At 39.6% G+C, this 26,917-nt stretch overlaps 1 protein-coding gene across 3 annotated transcripts; it reads left to right on the forward strand.

Moving 5' to 3' along the window:
• The first annotated feature begins 13,067 nt into the window (after positions 1–13,067).
• LOC115381890 (ceramide synthase 2-like) lies at positions 13,068–25,778 on the forward strand. 3 transcript variants are annotated; one of them, XM_030083521.1, is made up of 11 exons: positions 13,068–13,186; positions 14,232–14,408; positions 16,836–16,953; positions 18,533–18,651; positions 18,839–18,896; positions 19,136–19,186; positions 21,153–21,245; positions 21,928–22,056; positions 22,780–22,886; positions 23,564–23,720; positions 23,831–25,778. In XM_030083521.1, the coding sequence occupies exons 2-11, from the start codon at positions 14,233–14,235 to the stop codon at positions 24,026–24,028; spliced, it is 1,206 nt and encodes a 401-aa protein (XP_029939381.1). In that variant the 5' UTR covers positions 13,068–13,186; position 14,232; the 3' UTR covers positions 24,029–25,778. The 3 variants fall into 3 exon arrangements, with proteins under 3 accessions (XP_029939381.1, XP_029939379.1, XP_029939380.1); XM_030083519.1 differs by lacking the exon at positions 13,068–13,186 and adding an exon at positions 13,188–13,317; XM_030083520.1 differs by lacking the exon at positions 13,068–13,186 and adding an exon at positions 13,193–13,330.
• Positions 25,779–26,917: the final 1,139 nt, after the last annotated feature.

A 26,917-nucleotide genomic window follows, 5' to 3' on the forward strand; every position in this document is an offset into this window, starting at 1 on the left:
CTTGCCAGCAACAAATAAAACTTGATAATGGAAAAGAAACACTCCCAGCATGCCAGGATATGGTAGGTGAGCTAGACTAGTCTTGTATGTACTGGTAATTTAAAAGCTTGCTGGTCCAATCTGACTGGGGAATAACTGCGGGTCCCTGATCAAGTTCCTAAAGCTCCATCTAAATGCTTGGACTCGGTTAGGAAGGACATTGTTGACCGTGATAACGAGCAGCTAAAACACATTCTCTCTCTCTGTAGATCAATATTCCCATTTTTAAATATAGCCTTGATGATGAAAGTAATTTAACTACTCGACCAAATGATATTAAGTTCAACATCCTTTTCACAATAAAAGGCATTAATTCTCATTATCAGCAATGAGAAATTTCATACATCCATCTATATCAAAAATGAGTATTTGACTTAATCTTGTCCTAAAAAACCTGGTAGACAGACTTTGTTACCAACTACCAAAGTGAAGTATTTTACTGCAATAGTTGCTGCAGGTAGTGGAAACCAGAGGCATTAGAAAAAATAATAAAATTACATGTTGGCAAAGTTGCCAATGTGTAAAGAGGTAACTGCTGACAAGCCTTCCACATGTGGTTAGAAAAAGATATACTTGATGTTGTGTTTACATGATTTTTCAGCTGCTCACTGCGAGCAATACGATACTGTTCAGGGGCTAATTCTGAGAATTTAATATCAAACATTACTGGAAAATCAAGACAAAAAAAAAGTGGAAGCTAAGAGAATGAAATATCTTAAGACAAAAATCTCACTGACCAAAAATAATTTCCAAACCCAAGGTTTTCTCTTAGAGTTGTCAGATTTTACTGTGCTTAAAAACTCCTAAGTCTTGTTGACACAAGACCTCAGCACAGTGTAGGCCAGCTCAGGGAAGCCGCCAGCTGTGCACAAACACTGCTCTGCGGTTACATATTGCTGTGGTGTTACTTGAAATCCAGTCATGTCAAATGTGCAGTGGCTAAGCTTGTTTATCAGATGTTTTCTAATACAACTTTTCAGTGAAATTGAAACCATGTCAGTGTGCCAAAAAGTCACAAATAAAGTTAAGTGTGGACCATATTTTTGAATTTACAACACATACAAAATGAGATGCGAGAATCATCATAGTGATAACACAATATATAATAACACACACAACCAGACACAGACACAGAGATAAATACACAGAGATAAATACACAGATACAGGAAATAACACAGCTGACAAATGCATGAACAGTCATACAAACCCACCCTGTTGTTAAAGTATAGCAACGCTATGAAAACAGCATAATAGTTGGGTAATTGCTTTAGCACATTCCCTGATGTTACTGCTGTGTCCTTGATAAGAAAACTGCCCTGGAGTGGCCGGTTTGGAGAGCAGTCGGTGCAGCCCGTTGTAAAAGGGAACAGTTATTACCCGCTCGAACAAAAAGCTGAGGCGAGAAAATGTGAAAGATGTTGCGTGTAAATTCCTTTAACTACTTTAAAACTCAAAAGGGCAAATAAGTGAGGTGATGGAAAAAGAATAAAAACAGCTGCCGGTGATAAGACACTGAAGAAATGTTTTGTGCAGGATGAGAACAGATAACTACAATCAGAGGATATAAACTTGATTTTTATTGGCATGATAATGATAAGGCAAGGTCAAAGACATGAGAAGTGCTTGAAGTCTTCAGGTAGCGTCTGCTGCGATTCAGATAGCACACACTGCAGCTTTACGCTACACTGTTTTCCCATTAGTTTCCAAAATACATGCTCTCAACCCCACTGTCTGCTTCCTCCTTCACTCTCGGCCCCACATACCTCAACGCCACCCAAACACTGCTTCTCCTTCTGTTATCCTCTTTCCAAGGACCAGGGAGGAAGTCAGCCAAAGATGATGCAGTTGGAGTTACCCTGCGGTGTGATAATGATAATTATTAGAGAAATGATGATGAAAGATGTGTTGCTGTGAGTAATTCAATGATGTCACCGGAAGACAATGAGAGGCCGAGGCGGGAGAGGCAGCTGTGCGCGTCCTGCTCAGCGAAACAAAGGGACAAGGTTGAAGACAGATGGGGTGAAGGAGGAATGACAAAGTGGACTGAGAGGAATTGAAGTGAAGCTTATCAAAGGGTGGTATCTGGGCCAATCCTAAAATGTCTCTACAGACAATACTGTAATTAGTTTGAAGTCTGGAGCCCTGCCCAGCTGTTGAAGGACATGCTAGAGAATGATTAGGTGAAGAGGTAAAGGCCAGCAAGGAGAGCGGGAGAAATTTACAAGTGATGATGGTATTTTTTTTTCTTCCGTTTTTTTAACCACACAAGTCAGACTGCAACAAAGAAGAGCTCATTTGGGGATTAGAGGCAAGAAGTACAATATGTGCTAAAGTTGACGTGACAAACAGTGATGGTCTCCATTTAAACTTAGGTCACTGAGCTGGCCGTGGTCCAGATTAAGATGCAAAAAATACTGTTGTTCTCAAATATTAATCTGATCCACTAAACAATATGAAAAACACATGAATGCACCAATATTGCTCGTGGGCAAAGATGGAAATAGTATTTATCTCAGTGTCAACAGGTCCTGTAGAAAGCCCAAAACTAACAACCAGCTTCTCGTTCAGGATTCATTCTAAGAGCCAAAGACTAACAAAACAAATTCACTGTTGGCCTGAACAGTCAAAAAGCAACACATTTCCTGATCACCAAAGAAGATAATTTTCAACAACTGTTACTTGTGTGCTCTTGTCTCCTCTTTTTGAGTATCCTGAATACCTGTGCTCAGAAAAAATGTAGTAATTTACGTCAGGAAATAATCTGTATCAAACTGACGCCTGTTTTTAGAAATGACCTGCCTTTCTGTGCTCATAAATACATATTTCATCTCTGTAAACTACAGAAGTCAATGGGTGCAAAGTTTCAGTCTGAGTTCTGTTGTCTGTGTTTACAAGAGACAAAACTGGGATTTCTGGGAAGATTTAAAATGTGTCATTCCTAAAATGAAGTAATAACACTCTCTCTCTCACACACACACACACACACACACACACACACACACACACACACACACACACACACACACACACACACACACACAAAGAGATCACATTTCTATCTTGTTAAAGTGTTTCAAGCCAGAGAAACTCTTTTTCTGCCAAGGTCTGTGTACTCCTATTTTCCTCTGACAGAGGCCCCTGGTCTTGTTTCCAATTATCATTCCTCTCCAATAAACTAAAACATAACATGAATGTGGATGACCCACTTCCCTTTGCTTTACTGTAATCTGGCAGGCAGACATTTTCGTAACACTGACCATTATGATACTGTTCATAAGATTCACAATTTAAAGAATACATCTTGAAATCCGCTAATCATGAGATTTTAAAAAGAAAAACATGACTGTGAATTAAAATAGCACTGTGAATATATATATGCGGCCTTATCATGACAATGATAAGGCATGACAATGATAAGGCATATATATATATATATATATATATATATATATATATATATATATATATATATATATATATATATATATATATATATATATATATATATACATATACATATATATATATATATATATATATATATATATACGTTCACAGCAGACACTTTTGAGCTGAGAGCAGAGTCCGCCTCTTGGCTGATCACAGAGATTTTAGAGTTATTCAAACAATATGATTTGAAACTCATTTAAGATGTCTTTGACAGCTTGTTGATGAGAATATCGCCTGACCATATCCAAAGGTTACTTCCTGAACATTTTGCCTGAAAGACACACACACACACACACACAACTCTACACACACACACACACACACACACACACACACACACACACACACACACACACAATCACGCTACACATTTTAGAGTGAAAAACTACATCAAATGCATATTTCAGACTGTGGATAGTAACAATAGTATCTAGGGGAAGAAAAAGACTGCTCAAGAAAATTTTGAAAAATTGGTAAAAGTAACGTGAACTCCTGGATATTTCACTGCAAGGCGAGAATGTAAATAACTCAACCTCCATACAATGAAACATGTTGATAATTGCAGCTATTGTCCACGCTCCAGTTATCAATAATGTGCAGCATGGGTTTTAAACATTCTTCTTTTTAGTTCATATTATTCTTTAAGCATTTTTGCTACTTTTGGTTATTCAATCTTTTCCTTTATATTATTTTTTTCCACAATTTCTCTGTGCGTTTGTTAGTGGATGCTTTTTCCCCCTCCAATTTGCCCTGGCAAGAGAAATGTATCTGCAGCAACAATTAAAGCAAGCAGTTTAAACTTGGCAAGGGTATTATTTACATAAAAGTAAATTAGGTGTGTATGCTGTGTTTCTTTGATTACTTACTTCCCCTATTTTTTTTCCGATTAGAACAATAACCTCTGAAACCACATCCCATTATTGTAAAACAATAATTAGGCACAATGCTCAGTGCTGGTTTGCACTCAGAGGTTCAATCTTATGACCTCAGGGTCTCTTAAATAGTTGTGGGGTGAAACCATGAGCGACGCATCTCCAGCCTGACACGAGTGATGACGTAACCTCCATCTGACTTGACGTTTGCCTGTTAATTAAGGCTGTAAACAGATGGGAGAAAGAGGCTTTGTAGCTGACTTTATACTTGACAATCAAACTTCCTCACTCTCAGTTTAATGATGTTTACCTCCTCAGGTTCCCTTGAAGGATGGAAATGTACCTTTCACCGAGCACACGAGCACACATCTTTACTCAGAAGGCACGCTATATGAGGAATGCCTATGCAGCTGGTGGCTGTATAAAAATGGGTGTTCTTTCTCCATTGTAGCTGCTAGAGGAGGACTTTAATGAGAAAAATTACATTTCCATCAATGCCTCGGCATGCACAAAGCACCTGAATATACCATGATGGCTATTCCTCTAAGTTAATTGGAGGGTGTGGTGCGTTCTCCTGGCAGCCTGTTTTGTATTTACAGCTGCATACATTCATTTTTGGGAATGTTTTTTCTTTTTCACTAAATCCAAAGTAAGAGTTTAGAATTATTTTCAAGGCATGAATAATTTGACTATAAGCAACAGGAAAAGATTTTGACATCCTTCACCATTTGCACATACATTAATTCCTTCACTCAGCAAAGGTAAAAATTGATGGAGAGTGCTCACATGCCATTGGACCAACATAGGGTTTGGGTCTTGTCCCAGGACACTTCGCCTCGTTGACAGGGTGAGTTCTGCGGCTTTCCCACCGACTTCAGCTCATACACTCCCTCTTATTCGTGAGTGGGCTTGTATTCTTTCTGGGAGATACTCACAATATCCAGTCATCAACAAAAACAAAGTCCCCCACCAGCACCACCTCACCAGACCTCGGGATAACCTGCACTCACAGTCCAGTAATTTCATTTACCAAGTGTTTACAAATGTTTTTTAATTCAATTCTCATCTGGACCACAGAATTATGGAGTTGTTTGCACTCAATAAGAATTCCCAGACTCCAGCCCATTTCAGGCTTTGGGCACATTCCTGTCAGGGGTTTGCATGTTCTTTTTGTCCTTGTGACGGTTTTCTGCGGGTCATCTAGGTTCCTCCCACAGTACAGAGAAGTGCATTTGAGGCTTGTTGGTGACTCTGAACTCTCTGTTTGTAACTGTCTGTCTCTGCATTTGCACAAACTGCAAACATTGCCCCGGCCTAGATGCAGACTTGTCAGTTACCATTGCTTGAGATACAGAAATAGTGGAATCACTAAATAAAATACATAGCACCCTCTGGTGGAGTATTGTAGCAAGACCTTTACTCCACCACTGGAAATTGTGCTCATGAATGAAACTTTCAGTTTCTCCTGAAGCACCCGTTTTACTGGAAGTCTCCAGCTGATGCTTTAGCCTCGTCTCTGAGGAGAGGCTTTTCCCTGTTGTCTTAAGAGCTTAAAGCTGGAGAGTGAGCTGGCTTCGCCCTGGGGGTCCAGCGGAGACCTGATGCCAAAAACAACACACAAAAGAATGAGAAACAACTCACAGGGAAGGAAATGGTCTTAAAAAACGAAGGAGAATTAATAGAGAGGTAGAGATGGAAAGGGAGGAAGAAAGTCATGATTTAAGAAAAAGATTCCTTGGAGACTTTCACAGTGAAATGTGAACAGGGGCCCTGTTGTGTTGGCAGCCATATGGTGCTGGCCGAACACCTGGCCGAGGGAAGAGGAAGGGGATGACAAGAAGTGTCAGAGCTCAGAGAAACAAGGCGGAAATAAGACAAAAAAAGGGATTAAAAAAACTGTGTGTTGATTGTGACTATGAGTCCTCTGGTTTTCTTTTTACAGAGAGAAGAGAGTAAATCAGATGTAACACACACAGTGCACAGAAAACTGGTTTAGGTGAGAGATAATTATGCACATGTGTATAGTATAATCTCAGGTTATGCTCCTGTGGGAAAGTGAGTGAGTGTGTTTCCTGGAAAGAGCGTTCCTCCCCTTTCCTTCCCCTCTTGTCCCGACTGAAACGTGACTGAGCCCCCAGGGAGGTCGTCAGCAGCCCAACCCGGCTCAGCCGAGCTCGGAGCGGCCACCACCGCTGGCTGCTGTGAGGAGCTGGTTTCCTGTGCACATTCCTCACCTCAGCGTCTGTTATTGTTGGCCTGGAATGGGGGGTGCAGAGCTAAAACCCCTCTGGTTATTGATGGATCTTACATGGATTTCTTTGAAATGTAATTACTGATCTCAGGCTCAAACTTCTAATCAAACTTCTTTATTCCTTTCAATGTAATTTTGTTTGTGATAACAGATAGATAAGTCAGAAGCACATATTTACTTCCCTAAAGTGGAAATAATGACACTTTTGAGGAAACTGGTCTCACATATAGATTCAGCTTCATCAAGTGAAAAGAAATCCATGCTCTGAAGTACAGTATGTTCTTCTATAAATGTATAAAATCAATATATTCAGGGGGCTTTGTTGCCCCTTGCAATTAAACAGAGCATGCCATTTAATTTGTCGCTATATTCAATTTTAGCAAATACAATCTTGACCTAAGATGGCACCTATGGTGGAAATTATCTCTGAATGCAGTTTGTGTGATATAGCCTTAGTTTTTAGCTTTGCTAAATTCTTCTCTTTGTTTAAGCAGTGGTGGTCTGGAGAGTAGGCAGTGAGCATGCGGCAGGAAAGTCAGGTTCAAATCCCATGGCCCCCCTTAATTTGTTCAGGTATTGCATCAGGAAGGGCATCAGGTGTAGAGCTTGTGCTAATTCTTAAATGCAGGTCATTATCTACTGTGGCAAAAGCTGGTGAAAGACCATATCCATCCTCATCCTCATCCTCATCCTCATCCTCATCCTCATCATCCTCATCATCATATTGCCACCCTTCTACACCAGTGGCCAAAGGAATTTTTTTTAATTCCTCAAAAAAAAAAGTCAGGGAAAAAAATCAACCAAATAATTAGAATCTGATGTGTGGAAATAACAGTGTCTTAGGATTTAAGCTAAATAAAGTGACTTATGTTACAAACTTTAAAAAGTCATCAAGGTTTTGAATTGTTAGTTTAGAAAGATGTCGATATTTATATTATTCTGGAGATGTCTGGTTACCTCAATGGCTGCTGTCCAACCCCAGAATAGCACTCAACAAACAGAAAGCTTGACCTCCTGAATAAAACAAGACGACTATCACTGACATGTATTGTGTTCATAAGTGAATTATTACTGGAGAATAGACCAGTTGGTACATCGGTCTGAAGTGGACTTCAGATGTTTGATAGATCGTCAAAAGTTATTTAACACCTTTCCTCCTGTACATTAGTTGTTGTGACTGATTTCAAAACAGAACATGACCTTGCTGGTTGTCATACTTGTTTAGATGTAAAAATTCCACTGATCATACCAGCTATAGATACACACAGGCATGAATAGGCACGCATTCATACAGAAATGCAGTCATATGTCTCAATGGCCTTAGAAAATCAGGAAATTTACCGTGATCTAAACTATTACAATCTGCCCATTCCCAATACTGACCCAAAATTCTGTCTTCAGCAAAGAATTAAATTTTAGTTCAAAAGTTAGCAAGCAGATATTAATGTTGGTGATCTTAACAAAGGGAATGTTACCCATGAACTACCCAAATTCAAACAAACTGCCAAACCTGAGAGGGCACTGGACATTTACCACAGTCTGGAATGCAGAGCGCGATGTCCCCCACACTGATTCCTCCACATCATGGTGCATCTGACCTCTGCATACAGGACAAAATTGAATATGGAAACACCACACACATATCCAGTCATAGTCCTCTGTATTGAGAAACGTTCGGTGTTGCGGGGCACTGATCCCAGCTAACTGTGGGTGAGTGCAGGGGACACAATGGACCGGCTGCCAGTCAATCACAGGACAAACACACAGAGAAGATACCATCTAACTGTGAGGTAAAATCCCTGAAACATTGCACCATTATACGTCTGTGAGGAGTGCCGTTTACCAACATGAACCGGGACATGATACACTAATAACAAACCATGGTTTACAACCAAACTCAGCTGAGGGAGCAGAAAGTAGAGGTGTTCAGGAGTGGAAATAGGCACACGTTCGGAGAGATAAACTACAGGTTTAGCAGGAAGTGAAGCATCTGCATGCTGAGAAGCACAAATGCCACTGTCTGGACAGGTCTTATGAAAATCAGTGCCTATGGACCAGGATCCCCCCCTCCAAGGATGGCAAATAGCAAACAAAATAAACCCGTTGTACTGTTGATTTGATAAACAAAGCAACAGTCCTGACACCAACCTAAACAACATCCCCAACTGGTTTCAGCTCACAAGCTCCACCCTGTCTGTGTGAGACATCTGTTTGCATCAGCGTGGTGTGTGTGCTAGACGACCTGTAAAGGTCTGTTCATGCGTCGTCCACAGGTCTGCCTGGCCTGCGTTGAAAAACGTCTTCAATCGTCGAGCACAACAGTCCGCTCGGACTCCTCTGTGGTCAGCGCACAGAGTGAACGTGTTCCTACCACCGTGCGTTTCTTTTTGTGATCCTCTTCAGCCAAAATTTACCAATATAGGAGTTCAACTTACTTAGACTTTGGTTGGGACGCCATTTTGGTTATGACTGCACATGCGTGCAGCTTGTTTGCTGGCGGAGACCAATGCGCATGTGTTGGGTACGTACATGTGAATTCAAAATGTTGTGTGGATGGAATTGCATGTGTGTCCACAGTTCACATAGGTCCAAAGAGGTTTACGGACGTGCAATGTGAAAGTACGAACAGGCCTTAAGGGTACCACCAAGCACAGGCATCATCGTCTTACATGGGCCAAGGAGCATTTACGCTGGACGAGGGGCCAACGGAGCCTCCGCGCTCTTCTCTGAGAGCCCATTCATGTTACGCATTAATGATGGATGCCAGCAATGTTGAAGATTCCAAGGAAAATATTCTGAATCAGCCACTGTTGTCACCAGACGATACTTTGGTGGAGCTGTTATAGTGAAGACAGGTGTGTGAAGTCAATACAGAACTGCCCAACACTTGGTGGAATGTACAGCGACAGCCCAGTCATCCAGTCATCATTGTGCCCCTGCATGAACAACATAGGCCTAATATCATCTTCATGGATGCCAGTGCTCCAGCTCATTGAGGTGGTATGATTAGGGAATGGCTTTTTAAAGACCGGGGTACCTAAAAGAAGTGACCTGCACTTTCTCCTGACTAGAAAACCTCTGGGATCAGCCGTGCGGCGGCTTCTAACTCTTTACCCCAGAACCTTAATGACCTGTGGACTGTCCTTCAAGAAGCTTGGGGTGCCTAATCTTAGCAGACAGCAAGTGAACTTGTAAACTGTGGACACAAATGTCGATTCAGAGTCAGGGGAGAGTTTTACAGTGTTTATTGCCAGAAACTTGAGAAGTAGAGGTATACAAAACCGGCAATCCAGAAGGTAAGTTCAAAAAACACAAAGTTCAAAAGCACAGGTTATCAGAAACACGAGGGAAGTGTGGGATGTCTGAACATAAGGAAGAAAGATGATATGGCTCTGAAGAAACAAAGAGAAGAGAGTTTTCATACAGGGAAGGGGAAGACCCAGGTGAAACATACTGCACGATCAGACACAGACAGAGGGCAGACAAGAAGGGCAGGTGTGCATTGACATAGACGAGACAGGTGAGTACCAAAATAAAACAGGAAAGGACAAAACACAGAAGGGGACCCGACTTTGAACAGCAGGAGACGTCATTGTCAAGCTGTAAATGACGCTACACAACACATGACATGTTATTGAGATGTTGACTTTTTTTTTTTACTGTGCATTACTGTTGCTGGCTTTAGCGTCAATTACATTTATTTGAGACAAGAAAATCACCATTGCGTGCTTCAACTTGAAAGCCATACTTTGATGATATAATTGTCAAGAGTCCCTCTGCTCCTCCTATTCCTCCTTAGCCCTTGTGTGTTTTTTCATCCCCATCTGTCGTCTGTGTCTCTCCCTGCACCCTGTCTTTCCCTCCTCGTCTTCCTGTTATTATTTCACCCAAAGGCCGACAGCCTATGTCTTTGTGAGTAGTGTATATTTAGAGTTATCAGTTATCTTCAGAAGCTTGGATTTAAATTGTGTAAGGAAGAAAAGAAAATTCATGTAGATACATAAACATATACAATCTCCCCACAGAAAGGCCAAGTTGGCAAGCAGTTATTACACTTGCTAGCCTTTGCTTCAAATTGCAGCAGTTTGTCAATGCAGTGCTCTATTGAAAGACTTATTATGAGATTAAAGTTGTATGTAATTAATCAAAAAATTGTTCTAATTATTCTGGTGTGAGCCCCTCTAACAAGGTGATTTACCTCAGATTTGGTCACATCTCTTGTAAGGGAGGTAACTTCTGAGGATATACTGACAGCGTTAACTAGTCCAAGTGGTTTTACATACCAATGTGTGCAACAAGTTTGTATCATTACAGACAAAATAAGCAAGAGCTGGGCAACACAACACAACACGCAGTGGGAGCATGATACACACACACGAGCAGAAGTGGCTGTGTAGCTCAGCTTTGATGACAATATGATGGCAACACAATCACTCCTATCAGGGCTTATCACAGCATATCTATCAGCAAACATAAAATACTCATTATCATGATCAGACAGTGTACTTTTTCCATCTTATTTTGTTTATGGAACTTGGTTACACATTGAATAGTTCCTGTTCTATAATTACATGTAATGTTTTGCACGAGTTTTTATTTTCCACAGACAGAAATGTCTGTAATGTCTCCAAGCCCTTAATCAACATATCTGTGACAAAAAATAATGCGTTACACCCTGGACGGGTCTCCAGTCCATCACAGAGATGATCAATTTAAATGTCACCGATGTGGTGTTTGAGTTCCCCGTGGTTTTGGACAATGGGAGGACACTGAAGTACCCAGAGAGCTCACATGCGCACACACACAAGCTCCAAATAGAAAAGCTCAGTCAGTATTTGATCCCATGAGGTTTGTGCTACGAGACTAACCACTGCCCCATCATGGTATCAAGTTCAAATGGTGGAATCCTAACCATTTTCATTGGATGTTCAAAATAATATATCATACATAATCGCATAAATCTCAGTTTCATGTAGTAACTGAAGGGGGTTGTCTTTGTGACCATAGAGGTGAACAGAGTATATCTTCCATAAACCTGTATAACACCTCCTACATTTGACAACAGCGAGTTAAGATGATACAGGGAAAAGCTGCTACTTTATATCTGTGAGAAAAATAAAACATGACTGTTTCTATGATAAGACATTGCAATTTGAGATTCTGCAAACACAATTTTTTTTTTTTTAACAAATAGCATTATAGGTAAATTCCTCTACATGTCAGAGCTTGGTTCAGGGTATTTGAAACCAAAGAGCGGAAATCTGAATATACTGAGAGGTAACTGTGAGAAGTTTTACCTCTGAAGTCCTTCTCTTTTTTCACAATTGTAGAGAATGAGAGGTATGAAAGACAGCCTCACGTGAACATACCAGTAAATCTTATCAGTTTTCCTGACGTGAACATTGATTGATAAACGATATCAGTGACAAGATGCATACCTGTGCTCTTTTTCTTTTTACACCAGTTTTTCTTTCCTGACTCGGTGTTTAAAATAATTTGGGTTCTAGAGTTGTGATAATGACAAAACATCAACAAGCCTTTACTTTAGTTGTAAAATCATCAAGAAATGTATGTTGGGGCTGTGGTTGAAAATAAAAACAACTATCACAACACATGTACACACAAAGAAGGCTTTTTTTTTTTTTTTTTGAGTAACCACAAGTACACTCAGTAAATCAGAGTAAACATGCAAAGATTGAACATGCAAGCTGCTACAAAAAGGCCCCAAGCCCTGGTACTACTCTGATCAACACAAATGGCTTATTCATGGATGTTTGAGGACATAGTTAAATTGATTAAAAAAAAAACAAAACAAAACAAAACAAACATTAATGAGAACTTGATTTGGTATCCCTTAATCCGTCTTTCTCTGTAAGGAAGTGACATCCCCCTGTTTTTATATTAGCTCAAAAAATTCAATACAACTGTAATAACAAGATATATTGTCAATATTTGTAAGTTAAAAAGACAGCAAAATAAGCTTCTGGGACGTTTGATCACACGAGAGCTTTCAGGCTATGATGTAAAAAGACCTACAGTTGGAGTTTGAAGCAGACTGAATTGGATATACTACTACTACTACAGCTGCTACTACTACTAATATAATAATAATAATAATAATAATAATAATAATAATAATAACAATAATGTGTATTTATTGACGTATTACCCGAGCATTTATTTTACCAGTAGTAAAATATGTATCCTATTCATATTTGTGTCAGAGGATTCCTCGTTTGAGTGGCTTCTTATTATTCACGATGTGATGTCAAAGGCAATAACATTCAGGCAACTGTTCCATCTAACTGCGCACCTAAAATTTTGATGATGATGATGATGATGATGATGATGATGATGATGATGATGATGATGACGGTGTTTTCCTGCATGTTTCGGCCGTCCAGCACATTGTGATAAGCCTCCCGCATGCAGAGGGACAGCCCAGCGTCTTGGTGTGGATGAAAGCGCGCGCCAGTCTCCGCCCTCGGTTAGGAGCAGGGTGCGTCAAACACGCTCCACCTCTGGTGTTCGCCGCTGTGCGTATCCCATCCCCATCACAGGAGCGCGGTCAGGTGAGCACAATAACATTTGTGTACTGTCACAGCACAACCAGCCGTTTGTTTGGATAATTTCGAGTAAGAGATCGATAGGATGGAGGATGCGTATTGATAAGGCTGCTCAGCTCCATGCTGCTGGGCTGGAGGTGCGTGTCGGAGGTGGGCTTCATTTCGCCGCGCAGCCACACTTTTTTTTATTATTTAATTTTATCGTTGTTTGGTTGGTTGGCGTTTCTTTCCCAGCTAAGAAGTGGTGTGTTTCTTAACTATGTCGTCTCTTTATTCTGCTGGAGGACACGCCGCACCTGCTGACGGAGCTCTGCTGCTGCTCGCGCAGTGTTGTGGTTTGTGTTGGCAGCAGGCTGGATGGAGGCTTTGACACACGCAGCACCGATATAGTCTCATCGATATGCCAATCAGCATGTCTCTCTTGAAACTGGAGTCACTTTTAAACTGCGACGCTCATCTGCAGCTGCAAGAAGACTAACTGGGCTCTGCAGTTGTCTTTCTGTGTTTGAGCTCTTGAATCACTTGGGTTTTGATGGATTTATACTGTACTATATTAATAGATGGAGAATAGTGAAAGAGAGAGAGGGCGCTTTGTATATTGTGATGCATGCTACACTGTTTTTTTATTGTCAGTTTTCTTGCTGACCCTGACATTAACATGGAAATTACTGGTCAATAGGTGGATGAGAAAAACTGGCCCTGCAGCTCCAGTATTCATGATGAACAGTTTGTGTTTTTACACGAAGATGTGACATACATAGCTGTATAGAAACCACTGTGAAGTTTTAGTGGAGCTGAATAACTTGTATTGTGTATTAATAGATAATGTTGAACATGGATAGACAGAACCTCATAATGGACAAGATGCTCTTGCTCATTAATTCAATGTCATGCAAACTGTACTTGCATATTTGCTATTCTCATTCAGATATTGAGTTTCAACTACTGTTTGGAATAAGTATGAATAAGGCATGAAAGCTTTAGCAAGTTAGATCTGCTCAGGAGTCCAGAAACTTCAATGAAACAGTCTTCTCCTCTCCTCTCCTCTCAGGATGGAGCACTTACTGAATGAGTGGCTGTGGCAGGAGGAGTACTGGCTGCCTTCTGGTATCCACTGGCAGGACATTGAATTGACAGAAGGCGGAGGCCGCTTTCCTCTACCTCGGGACCTCATCTACACCTTGCCCCTGGCTTTTGCCTTCATAGCACTCAGATACGTCTTTGAGAGGTGAGATTGTCACGACTTTAACATTTAATTAGAAATACATAATTTCTTTTTTCTCTTTCTCTTTTTTTTTTTTTAGTATTTTTGTTTGCTCAAATTCTGCTTATTTCATCTCAGCGGAACACAATTTCAGTATTCATGATGTACCTGAACAGTTTGAATAACTCACCGAGTGAAATAATTGTCACAGAAACAGTTAAAGTATTACACTTCTTAATACCTGTTTGATTTGCTCGGCAGACTGATGTACTGACAACCTTTCCGCCTGCTAAGCTGCTTCTGTTGCTCTTGATAAAAGCTACTTTACCTGGTTTTAGTGCCCCACAGATAGAGCGTAGCTCAGAGAGAGGCCGGTCGTTGTGAGCAGGCCGTTTTAACTGCTGACTGTGAAAAATTCTGACCTGGGAGTGACTGGAGTCGTGCAGCTTGTTTTAAGAAAATGAAGATAATAACTCTGATGGATGACAGTGATGATGATGGTCCTAGCAGGCTGGACACAAGTACGCATAACACATTAAGCTAAGTTTTGTGATAATCCATGGCAGCTCACTGCTGTGCTGATTCACTTCACTAATTACCGGAAAGAAACGCAGCCTGCAAAGCCTCTTGGAGAGATAGGTCCCTGCCGAACACTGGGTACTGTCTCCCCGAGAAGACTGTAATGATTCCCAGCTGTGCTGATTATGAAAATTGGGATGAAGCATCTTGAGAAATGAGAATAGGTCAGAACAACAGCGACTCAGTAATTTGGCACTGTAAGTTTTTCAAAAATGATTTATATTCTTTGATAACAGGAGGTGTTTACTGATTGATTGCTTTGTCTTTTTTAAGCAAACACTGCAGTTTTTATGCTCTTCAGCTCTCAAATGTGAAAGATCTAAAGAGATTACAGGACATGATGGCAAATTGAACATTTTTGGGTTTGAATTGGTGATCCCGCAAATTTTTTGAATTACTATAGAATAATTTAATAGTTATGCATGTTACCTTTATCCCTTTCATCCTACAAGTTGATTGGTTTACAGATTAACCAAGTTGTACATTCTTAAAGGTTAGTTGTTTGTGACTTTGCCTCTTTTATACATCACAAACTAATGGGGTTTTATTTATCTATTTTCAGTAGGCATAAGTGTAACAATGGCACAAGTTTAGTAAAATAAGAAGTAGCATAGCACAGAAAAATTGAGACAAAACCTGCATTATGTGTGGTAAGTCGTATCATATATCCCTCTAATGTCACGCAGTGCCTTTATAACAGGACTTTTATTAGTTGAATCGGTTGTTTAAAACGTGGTTTTAGAGCAATGCGTGATGCATATTGTATGGACAGCTGGTGCTTTTCTACATGCAGTGACTCAAGGTTTTCTTTACATTCAGAAATGCATGACTGTGAGCTGATGATTGAAAACAAGGCTGTTGCAAAGGGCAGCAGCCTTTTACACTTAACTAGTTTAGCTGGTAACAGTACAGCAGTTCAGCATGACGGAGACAAGATTCAAAGATATGTGATGGCTGAACCGATAGGTTTGTTTGTGAATGCTTCTGTTATCTGTTCTCCTGTAAAAAAATAAAATAAAAAATAAAGGTTTGCTTGGCAAATACTGGGTAAGATCAGCTCTGACATGTGCATGTTCCTCAGGTACTTATTAGCAGAATAGTGACGTTACAGATATTATCAGGAGACTGGGGCGGGAGGGGGAATAGCATATGGCTAATACAAACATGAACATAAGTGCGTTGTAGCAGTGAGCATCTGTGCTTTGATGGATGAGGAGGTTTTGAACTACTGCTGCCATCTGAGGAGACAACAGCTGGAAGGTCAATAGGCACCTATTGACCTGCATTTTATTTGCCTCATCATCTCAGGCCATAGTGCTGCCCCCGTCTTTGTGTGTGTGTGTGTGTGTGTGTGTGTGTGTGTGTGTGTGTGTGTGTGTGTGTACAAAGCTGCCCTGCCTGACCTTCTCATTCTCTGTGATCTCTCCCTCCGTGCTCAGTCCAGGATGATTATCTCAGCGATAGAGTTACACACATGTGATCATGCATGTGGACACAAACACACACAAACATACATTAAACCATCTCTGCTGTATTTATATGCTCGTGTTCCCTTCTTCTTTTTGCCACTTCATCTCTTTCTTCTCTGTCATACACGCTCACATGTATCAAGTGTCTCTTGATGCCATATCAGCTAATGACAAAGACTGTTGGGCTGAATGTCACAATATGCCCATGGGAGCGGCTCTGCAGGCTGTCAGGCGCAGCATAATGAGCTATCCTGTTGCTGCGCTCCGTACTGTACTGTGTTACGTTACACTGGGCAGGTGTTGATGACTTTTCACATCAATGCTGGTTGAGCTGTTTGAGAAAAATACTGTTCAAAAAAACACAAATTTAGTTGCTTTTCTCTTATTTAATCTTCCCTCTCAGGGTCATCGCTGTTCCCTTCAGCAGATACTTAGGTGTGAAAGATCGAATTCGAGTTCGAGCTCCTGCAGTCCCAAAGCTCGAGGCCTTCTACAAACAGCATCGCCGACCACCATCACAAGTTTGTATTTCTTCTCTTTCTGATTGAGACTATATTATTTCACGGAACAGCATCGATAAGCGTAGCGTTCAGTTTAGTAAGGATTAAAGAAATGTGCTGGCATAACTAATAAGTGCATAAATTGTGTCAGCACATAATGACATAAATGAAATTCTTGATGCATTATAAAATAATATTCATCAGTGGTTCTTGGAAATATGTCTTACAGGTATTCTAAGCAAGCACGTCAGAATATCATAGCATGAAATGGAAATATAATCCATTTCCACCTCCCTTCCACCTCCACCCACCATATATACACATACAACTACACATGAATGCATACACACACACACACACACACACACACACACACACACACACACACACACACACACACACACGTTCTCATCACTTACTGTAGACAGACACGGTATCTAGCAGGGCTTTTCTTTTTTGATGAGTTGTCAGCTAGTTTTGAACAAGGAAAAAGGAAGTACGGTACTCAAGGAAATTCCCTTCAAACAGGAGTCACACAAACAATAATTGGTTCGTGTGTTACACACACCCAGCATGCTCTCTTCAAAGAAGACTTCAAATGCTTAGTGATAGGCGTGTTCTCTCAACAGCATGAGGAAAGCATTTCCTCCTGCAAAAGGCGTCACATCAGGTCTGTTCACCTCGGATGGCATTACTATGTTTCATAATCAGTATTCCTTCTCTTATAATCTACTAATGTGAGTGTTAAACTCTGAATTAGCAAAATAACAATAATTACTGAATATTTAATTATTAACACACTCATAAATATCCTAAAATACACCAGTCACGTGTTCCTGTGCAGGAAAGCAGAGTGGCGCACTTCTCAGGGCAACACATGGCTCGAAATATCAAATTAAAAGCACCACTCCTCGTGCTCTGTTCTGCTTTCTGTGGCTGCTGTGGGCACACTGTTGCATGAGTGTATTGTTCAGTTGTTGCCTGTGCACCCTCATTTGCAAAGCTTTTGTTTCCATGTGGAATAGACCACAAGCTATAGCAACAGGTGGCGTGTGTGTTGTTCTGCCATGTAAATGCGAGAATACAGGCTCATGATGAAATCGGAAAAATTCGTGCGTGCGTGCGTGCGTGTGTGTGTGTGTGTGTGTGTGTGTGTGTGTGTGTGTGTGTGTGTGTGTGTGTGTGTGTGTGTGTGTGTGTGTGTGTGTGTGTGTGTGTGTGTGAGAGAGTGAGTAAGATTGCAGCCACAATGAAATGTCTCAATTCCATTATTATAATAATTGTGTTGTAATCATCATATACACATGTTTCAGTTTTTCATTAATGCAGAATGTTACTGATCTTTGATGTGTAACATTAAGTTTGACCCCCTCAAGTACATTCCCAGCAGTATTGTAACCCTGTGCCAAGTATCAGGTTGCAGTGATCATCAGACTGACATTAAGGATCCGTCGAAAGAAAAAAATGCAAGATAAATCTGTTAATAAATCTAATATGAAGCCAAGCTAGTAGTATCACAAGTTTTATTTTGCATGTCAAGCTGAGACAGTTGATTATTGTGTGCTGTTTAAAACACTTTTTCCTATCTGTGTGTGTCCAGAATGAATGTGTGAGCCTGGAGAAGCAGTGTGGACTCTCTCAGAGAAAGATCCAGACATGGTTTAGACACAGAAAGAACCAAGACCGACCCAGCAACACCAAAAAGTTCTGCGAGGCCTCGTGAGTTACTTTTGCCTTGTAACAAAGCAGATTCACTTCAGATTTCATCAAATGATCTCATCCACACCGCTGCAAGTTACTGGTTTGTGCAAAGTAGACATATTTTTGAGGAAAGGTTTTTGCTGATAATCTGATGTTTACGACATTAAACCAACGCCTCTAATGGTCTTTATTTTTATCTATGCAGCTGGCGGTTTGTGTTCTACCTTGTAGCATTCATAGCAGGGCTTGGCTCTTTAATTAATGTAAGTGTGTCAGTCACTTTTTTCATTTGACAGATAATAATATCCTTTATTTTATGCTGTTTATATAATAAGTACTTACACTTAAAGAACAAGACAGTATTGTCGGTATGGCTATTTTCCTTCTTGTGTTAAGTAGTATCATAGAAGCATTGTGTTCTGTAATTTTGTTTGTTTCAATTGATGTACAGACTCAGGCTTATTTTAATGTGAAATCTCATGAGATTGACTTGATCTTTTAGACTCCCTGGTTCTGGAAACACAGAGAGTGTTGGAGAAACTTCCCCAGGCAGGTGAGTAGTTGATCGTTCGACAACAACTTGATGCTTTACTCAGCATTTGGGTTTTTGTGATCTAAAATATTCCTGGCATGCTGTAGATATTCATTGACCCTTTGATGATGGCGCTGCCTTGCTTTTTCACTGTGATGCTGTAGAGTTAAAATGAGGATATAATGGCCATTTCAACTTTTAATATCTGGCAAGAAACTTTAAAGAAAACTGTGTCTTTGATGGTATAAAGTTGTATGTGACTGGATGTTTATACTGTGGCCATTCTGAGGGACTCTGTATTGACTAGTATGGGCACAAACCTCTATTTTCCTGCTTTCTGGAAGTTTTTAGATTTCATAGATATCATCAGTGGCCTAGAAGTTATGGCTGTGCGTCGTATTTATACCAGATTCTGAATACAGAGCCTATCAATAGATTGATGTCCATCCTCACACACACACACACACACGCACACGCACATGCACACATTTTTCATTCTATTTTAATTCACCCCTTTAATGTGGGGATCAAACAACTTATCAATAAAATACAAATACTAGAGTGAAAAATAAGTATATGACATGCATATTTAAAACAAATATATAAAGTAAATTCATAACTGGTATGTAAGCTTCCCCTTCTGTATGTTCAGGTCAGCCATAATGGTTCAGAGGTCAGTAATGGTACACACTCTGAAGTTTGCTCTACATTACAACACTAAGTTATTGCCTTTTTTTATTATTCATTTAAATAAGTAAAACACTATCTTCATATTTTATGCAAATTGTAACTGTTGTAGAATGTTTAGCTACATATTGCATCGTGTTGACAAATTAATGATAAAGCAAGTTATCAGCTTTTCAGGCTCTAAATCACAACTACATAGATATAGAAATAATCAAATGATTCTCATTCTGTGTGACTCTTACAATAATAATTGCACAAAGCAGTGACTAAAAGTCAAAAGCTGGAGTAAATCCAGTGACTGAATTAGTTGATGAAGAGTGATTTTGCCTTAAAGCAGACTGGCCAGCACACTTCACTCATCCACTTTATCTCCATTTCTTCACTTCCTTAAAGGCAACACTGGCCTGAATGCTTTGTGTTTCTGCAGGTTTTTGCACCCTTTTTTTTAACCCTGAGTTTGAATATCATTATCTTTGCTCTGTTGGCGACAGTTAGGTATGCCTGCACGTCGGCATTCCTCCCGTCTTTGCAAGGTCATGGCCTCAAATAGAAAACACGAGAAGGAAAAAAGAAAAAGTAAAACCGCAGCTGTTTCTGTCTGCAGTGTGGCTGATTACAGCTCCTGCAGGCAATACTGCTGTTACCCTTGTATCCTCTTCTGAGGGCTTGTGGCCTCTGACAGGCAGAAAGGATGTGTTTTTAGGGGTCGAATGCTCCATTGAACTTCCTACCATTGTATTGCTGTTAACTTTGAATGTTGTGTCTTCATCCAGTGTTTTCACTGGAGATAGTGCACCGTGACTTCCTCCGGCTAAAACACTTCCTCTTTTTGAAAACATGCCAACAGTTCTGTAATTGAAATGTTCAGAAATTGAACTTGAAGAGGTTTTCATATCCAGCCTCTGAATTGCCAAGGTGATCTACAGTTGTTCTATTTCCACACACACAGCTTGCAGACAGGTGAAGCTGTGGTGGGGCTGCAGGGTGGGTTTGGAACAAAAGGCTCTTTAGGGGGTCTCGTTACCTCCTCAGCTCTCAAGTCTTTTTCAGTAAACTCTTGCATGGGTAGCAAAAGTGAGTCTGCTTTATAGGTTGATTCTATTCTTTTCAGCATTTTAACTCTATATACAGTAGATGAAAAAAGATTCACAGTTTTTAATGTTTACTGCCTGTAAATGTCGCAGCATGAAAAAAACTAAGTTTTTTTGTGGCCAATAAGCATAAAAAACTTATGCTTCTGCCACATAACCACTGAATTGAAAATCTGACTTTTCGGTGCTCTCTTCGTGTCTTTCTTCAGCCCGTGGCCGAGGCTCATTACTGGTATTACATGTTGGAACTGGCTTTCTACTTGTCTCTGCTTCTGTGTGTCTCTGTGGACATCAAGCGAAAAGTGAGTATGAGTTTGACTGATGAAGAGATCCCACCCAAACAACTAACCGTAAAGACGAGCATCTCATGCAAATGTTCATCATCAGTCCTTCAGCAACATCATATTTTCTGTATTTTTTGTCTAATTTTTGTCTAAAATTGAAATCAGCAGTTGATTGGGAAGAACACATTGTGTGCACATTGTAACCCCAATGCTGTTTTTTTTCTTGCACAATTTAATCCAGATTATTATGGATTATCAGCCCAGTTGTTACATCATAACTTTGCATACTGCTACAACAGTAATTTAGATAATTTGCCGAAGAGAAGATCACACTGTTTTCTCTTAAGAAACGTAATTTTATTCTTTGCATGCTCTTAATTTAACTTCTCAAATAAGAAAAATATAACTTTTACACAAATACTAACTGTATTGCTCCTGTTTGTATGTAAACCCTCCAATGTGGTTTCAGACAGTTTGCTTGAGTTTGAGTGAAAAACATTTAAGTAGCTTTCTGTCATTTGTAAGTCCACAAGTTGCTGTGCTGAGTTTCACACAAGAAAGTAAAGGCAATTTGTGTAAATCTTGTTTTTCCCTAACTCGGAATTAAACTGTTTCACAACCCCACCAATGAATTGTCCGAAGATTATTTTCAGTTCCAGTTTGCGTTTCTCAAACTGTGTGGTCTGTGTTCATTCTCCAGGATTTCAAGGAGCAGGTAATTCATCACATCGCCACCATCTTCCTCATTGGCTTCTCTTACTGTGCCAACTATGTGAGAGTCGGCACACTGGTGATGCTGGTGCACGACTCCTCTGACTTCCTTCTGGAGGTAAATCATTATTAGTTGATTCAAATTTCATTTTATTTATTTTTTCAGTACTTACACACTGATCACAATCTTCAAACATGCTACTGGAGAGCACGGGATGTGCAAAGCTTGGAAATGCCAAAGCCTTGCTCAAAGGTCATACGACACCTGTCTTGAATACTTCGCATTGCATTTGTCTGGGTTTTTATTTTGTTTTGTTTTTTTGCTTCCTGCAGTGACCTGTGCTCAAAAAAGCATTGCGGTCTGTGGTACCCAGTGTGCCTGTAACTGTTTTACCTGACAGTCTTACAACATGCCTATTGTGTTTGGTCATATGACTCAGAGTGTGTCACATTTTGCTGATAACATCTGGAAATCAGGATTGGCATCTCAGTACAGAGAAAACATGTTTAGCTAGTCGTGTCACCACAAGCACAACTCGGAAACTTAGTTACGTTAAAATTTACAGGAAAGTAGGATTCTTGGGTGAGATTTCATCATGTGGTTCCAGGAAATACAGACTTCTTGATACACCAAAGATAAATGTTTTCAGCATTTCAACTTCAATATGAGTTTGGTGTATTAAAAAACATTTTGGGCTCTTAATTATTTTTGGAAAACTGTACCAGCTGAAAAACTATTGTTTTCAGTGGGTTCTGACAGACTGTCAACTATTCAAAAATCTGAAAATTTCCTCTCTGAAATAACTAAAAATAATTTCTTTATACCCTTTTCTTGCTATAGTCTGCAAAGATGTTTCACTACGCTGTGTGGACGAGGACATGCGACTCGCTGTTTGTCATCTTCGCTCTGGTCTTCCTCATCACAAGGCTCGTGGTGTTTCCTGGCTGGTAAGATGCTGCGAACGCACTTCAGATTTATTATGGATTAACAACACAACTCAAGCATTTGGCAGCTTTTCTGACTTCATTGCAAATGCTGGCCAGTACGCACCAAAAGAACTGTACACTTCCTCGGTGTGTTATTTGGGAAGTGACGACAGCGACGGCAGGCGTTGCTAGTAAAAGCCAATTATCAATCAAACTTCTGTATCCTAATTATCTCTTTACAGCTCGGCATCTCTTGTGTGATTTTACATTGTTGATGTAAATGTACATATTACGATATTTTTTTTAAATAATTTAAGAAATCGTCTTTAAAGTTTGATTTAAATGCAGGACGGAAACCGAGTCCTGCTGATTCCCGTCAAAACACAACCTGGACATGTCTCCAGTCCATCGCAGACAGACAGACAACAAAAAACACTCACATTCACGCCTTGCAGGAATTTAGCCAGCTCAGACTCAATCTCACTTTTATTTCTTTTTTCTTTTTTCCTGTGGAGTTAGAGTACTAACCGTCATACGAGAAAGCTCATTTGTATGACTCAGACTGGATTATCACTCTTTCCTAAAGCAACTTAATCATAATGTAAAAACCAACAACAGAAACAAAGAATCCACATTCTCTAAGCTCTGCTTTGGAGTAGTTCAAGCAAATCTGACTAGTTTATATTTGTGTTTTGCAGGGTCATCCACACAACACTGGTGGTGTCTCTTGATTTCTTCCAACCTTTCTTTGGCTATTATTTCTTTAATTCTCTGCTATTAGTCCTTCAAGCACTGCACATCTTCTGGGCCTATCTGATCCTGCGTATGGTCTACAAGTTCGTGTTTCTAGGCAAGGTGAGAGGATTGCATTGTTGAAGCCAAAAATGCCTTAATTTTCTGGAAATGATGGTGCTGGGAATTGCTTGATTCTTTTTTTTTTTTTTTTTCCTTTCCTGTCTCCATAGGTTGAACGTGACGAACGAAGTGATGCCGAGAGTGAGTTGGATGATGACGAAGAGGAAGAGCCTGACGAAAATGCAGAAGAGTGTGGCTGGACGCAAAGGAAAGGTGCAATCAACTCCAAACTGGCCTCCCTGGCTAACAACTGTGTCCTGAACAATCTGACCCAGCAGATGAACAGTAGACTACCCAAAGCCAGATAGTGGAGTAGTTTCCCTCAACACCCACCACCTCCACTGAAAGATGAGTCATTCCCCCCTTTTCATTGTTGGAGATTAACTTAATTTCTACTGTATGATACATACTCGTCGCTTGTGCACACCCATCACGGTCCATCAATGATTTCAGGGTGGATCTGCATCATGTTTTTCTTTAAAAAAGAATGATTGTAGATCTACAGAGATAATGTGAGTTTAGATCACATCTGTCACTCATACTGCTGCTTGAAGAAAAAGTTATAATTGGAAAAACAATGAGATAGTGCGCTGCCTCTCACATCTAGAAATAATTTGTGCACAATTGTTTTTGTAAATTTTAGATTCTGCAGTTTCCTCTTATTTTATTGTCACCTTTTTGGGGGGTAAATATGTAAAAACAAATTATTCTTAATTTTTTTTTCTTTTTCTTGATAGTAAAATTTAAAGGCTTTTTATACAAAATCAAACTCTTACATACGCTGCAGTATGTTATATATTTTAAAGAAAGCTAATTTTAGGGTGCAATTTAATAATATTCAAATTTCTATGGTTGACTGTAAATACTAAAAACAAGAAGTCCTGGTGAATACCCACTTCACTGAGCTTATTTTTATGAATTAGCAGGAGGATCATTTTTGCAATCTGTGGCAAATTATCAAAATGCCACAGCACAGATCAGATCTCTGAGGAAACATGAAGATATATTCTTTTTTTTTTTTGATAGGAGCCCCCCAGTTTGATCTCACTGCTTAGAAAAGATATGGTGCCCCCTGGTGCCTAAAGTGGAGAAGACACTTTCTGGCTGACAATATGCTGCCTTCAAAAAGTAATACTGCTGATAGCAATGTGGACCTGGACCATACTTGCAAGTTTGCTTTTTGCCTTTTCTTTCTACTAAGCAGTTCATTTTTGCTGGTTTGCGCCACTGGACTCTTGTTTTGTGCCTTGCCTGCTGTTCATATATAGTTTGTGTGTGCTTGTAAGATTTGTGTTTATTGAACAAACTCAAAGGAAGGGCCTTATCTGAACATGTTTTGCATATATTTTTTTCAAGCTGACAATGCCAGAGTAAGCCGTGAATAGTTTGCACACAGACTTGATTTGTGGAGTTATTCACAATGTTGAAACTCGTTATGCCTCAGAAGATGACAAGGACTTTTAACTTCACTTGAAGGTTAAAATATATATTTATTTATAAAATGTTTATGGTATATTTTTAATAAGATCTCATTCTATTAAGTTACTTGAAACAAAAAGTTAATAAATATATTCATTCACAACACTGAAGAAAAATTGAGGTTTGTGGGTCAGTACTGCTTGAGTCCATGTCACTAATCATACCTTTGACTTTAAAAAGTGCAAACATTGTTTACATTCACACCATGTCATTCATCCCCATAAGGTTTTGGTTGATAGCAAGGAAATCTTCATGGTTGATTGGCTGTTGTGCACACCTCTTTTAATTTTCTGTATAACGATGTACGATATAATGGCAGTAGCCACAGTGATGAGTTTGTACTGAGCCCACAGTGTGAAGTGGGATCTGAAATAAAGTCATAGGGTATTTAAAGGGCTGATCCACTAAATGACACAATACTTAGACCACCCAGAATATCATTTTTCTAAAATAAATACAAAGACAGAAGAAATGTGTCCATCAAACCTTCATCTGACTTTTCACCCATGAGTGTGTCTGGATATTTTGTCGCTTGTGTAGTTACTTAAAGTCTTTGAATAAATTATTCTACTAAATCCTCAGAAATTGTTGCACTGCTTTTTGTGTATCTGTTTATTTGGTGTTTATGCCTGGGTCAATGTTTTGATGTCTAAGAAGTAGTGTTTTGGAGATTTCATTCCACCTGTGTTGTCATTGATATGTCAATTCCAAACTATAAGACATAGTCTTAGACAAGTTACTCTGACCCCCTGAGCGAACAATCTTCTTAAGGGGGTTATTATTATTACTGTCATCTATTTGTGACGATTTCATATCTCATAATTTGATATCTGTGTTCCCCCACAAATAATAATTCTTACGAGTCATAAGAATTATAGATTACGTCGTCAGTTACGACATAATCTATAATTAAATACCATTAATAAGACTGCTGATCAGTCTTTCATTACAATCTGCCAGTTGTCTTAGCTTTAGCTTTGTTGGTGGTCAGATGCAAACAAGTCCAGTTCTGACTATGACTGGAGTTTTCACAAAGAGGCATGAAACATACATTTCATATACAGAAAAGGGTCATTTTATTTGGCATCTCGCATAAACAATTACAACAGCCCCCAAACGAGCTTGGAGGTAGTTACGACCATGTTGCTGCTGTGAATAAATTATTTTATGTTACACATATAAGCACAAACTGCATTAAATGAATGTATGCCTTCAACAGACACATCCCAAAATCAGAATAAAATGCCCCTGATTCAGAAATTACACATTAAAGGGAATGTGCCGTTGTTTATTCAGCCCAACAAAAGTCACAGTGTAGCACAGGCTAAATAACTGAATACACACACAATTCACATTGTTAGTATGATGAAGAGAAGTCTATTCATACATCAATTCATTCATCTAGTCTGACTAGTTCACACAGTTTGAGTCTAGATTCATATCGGAAAAAAGAATAATCATACTAAGTGTTATGGTAAAATGAAATATAGTGTTTTCGTGTTCTTTCTGATAATAGTTAACCCATATGACTGAATGCTCCTTTTGTACTAACAGTTAGCTTCATGATACATTGTTTTTAATAACACACAAGACTCGTATTACATTCAGATTCAGGCCTGGAAAATTTTCTGATAAAATAATAAGACAATGGCTGCATTGTCTTCTAAGGTTGTTTTCCTCTAAAATGCCCAGAACCTGTTCTCGACTCCCCCCAACTT

Source organism: Salarias fasciatus, chromosome 23 (assembly GCF_902148845.1).
Source record: "Salarias fasciatus chromosome 23, fSalaFa1.1, whole genome shotgun sequence".
NCBI classification, from domain to species: domain Eukaryota; kingdom Metazoa; phylum Chordata; class Actinopteri; order Blenniiformes; family Blenniidae; genus Salarias; species Salarias fasciatus.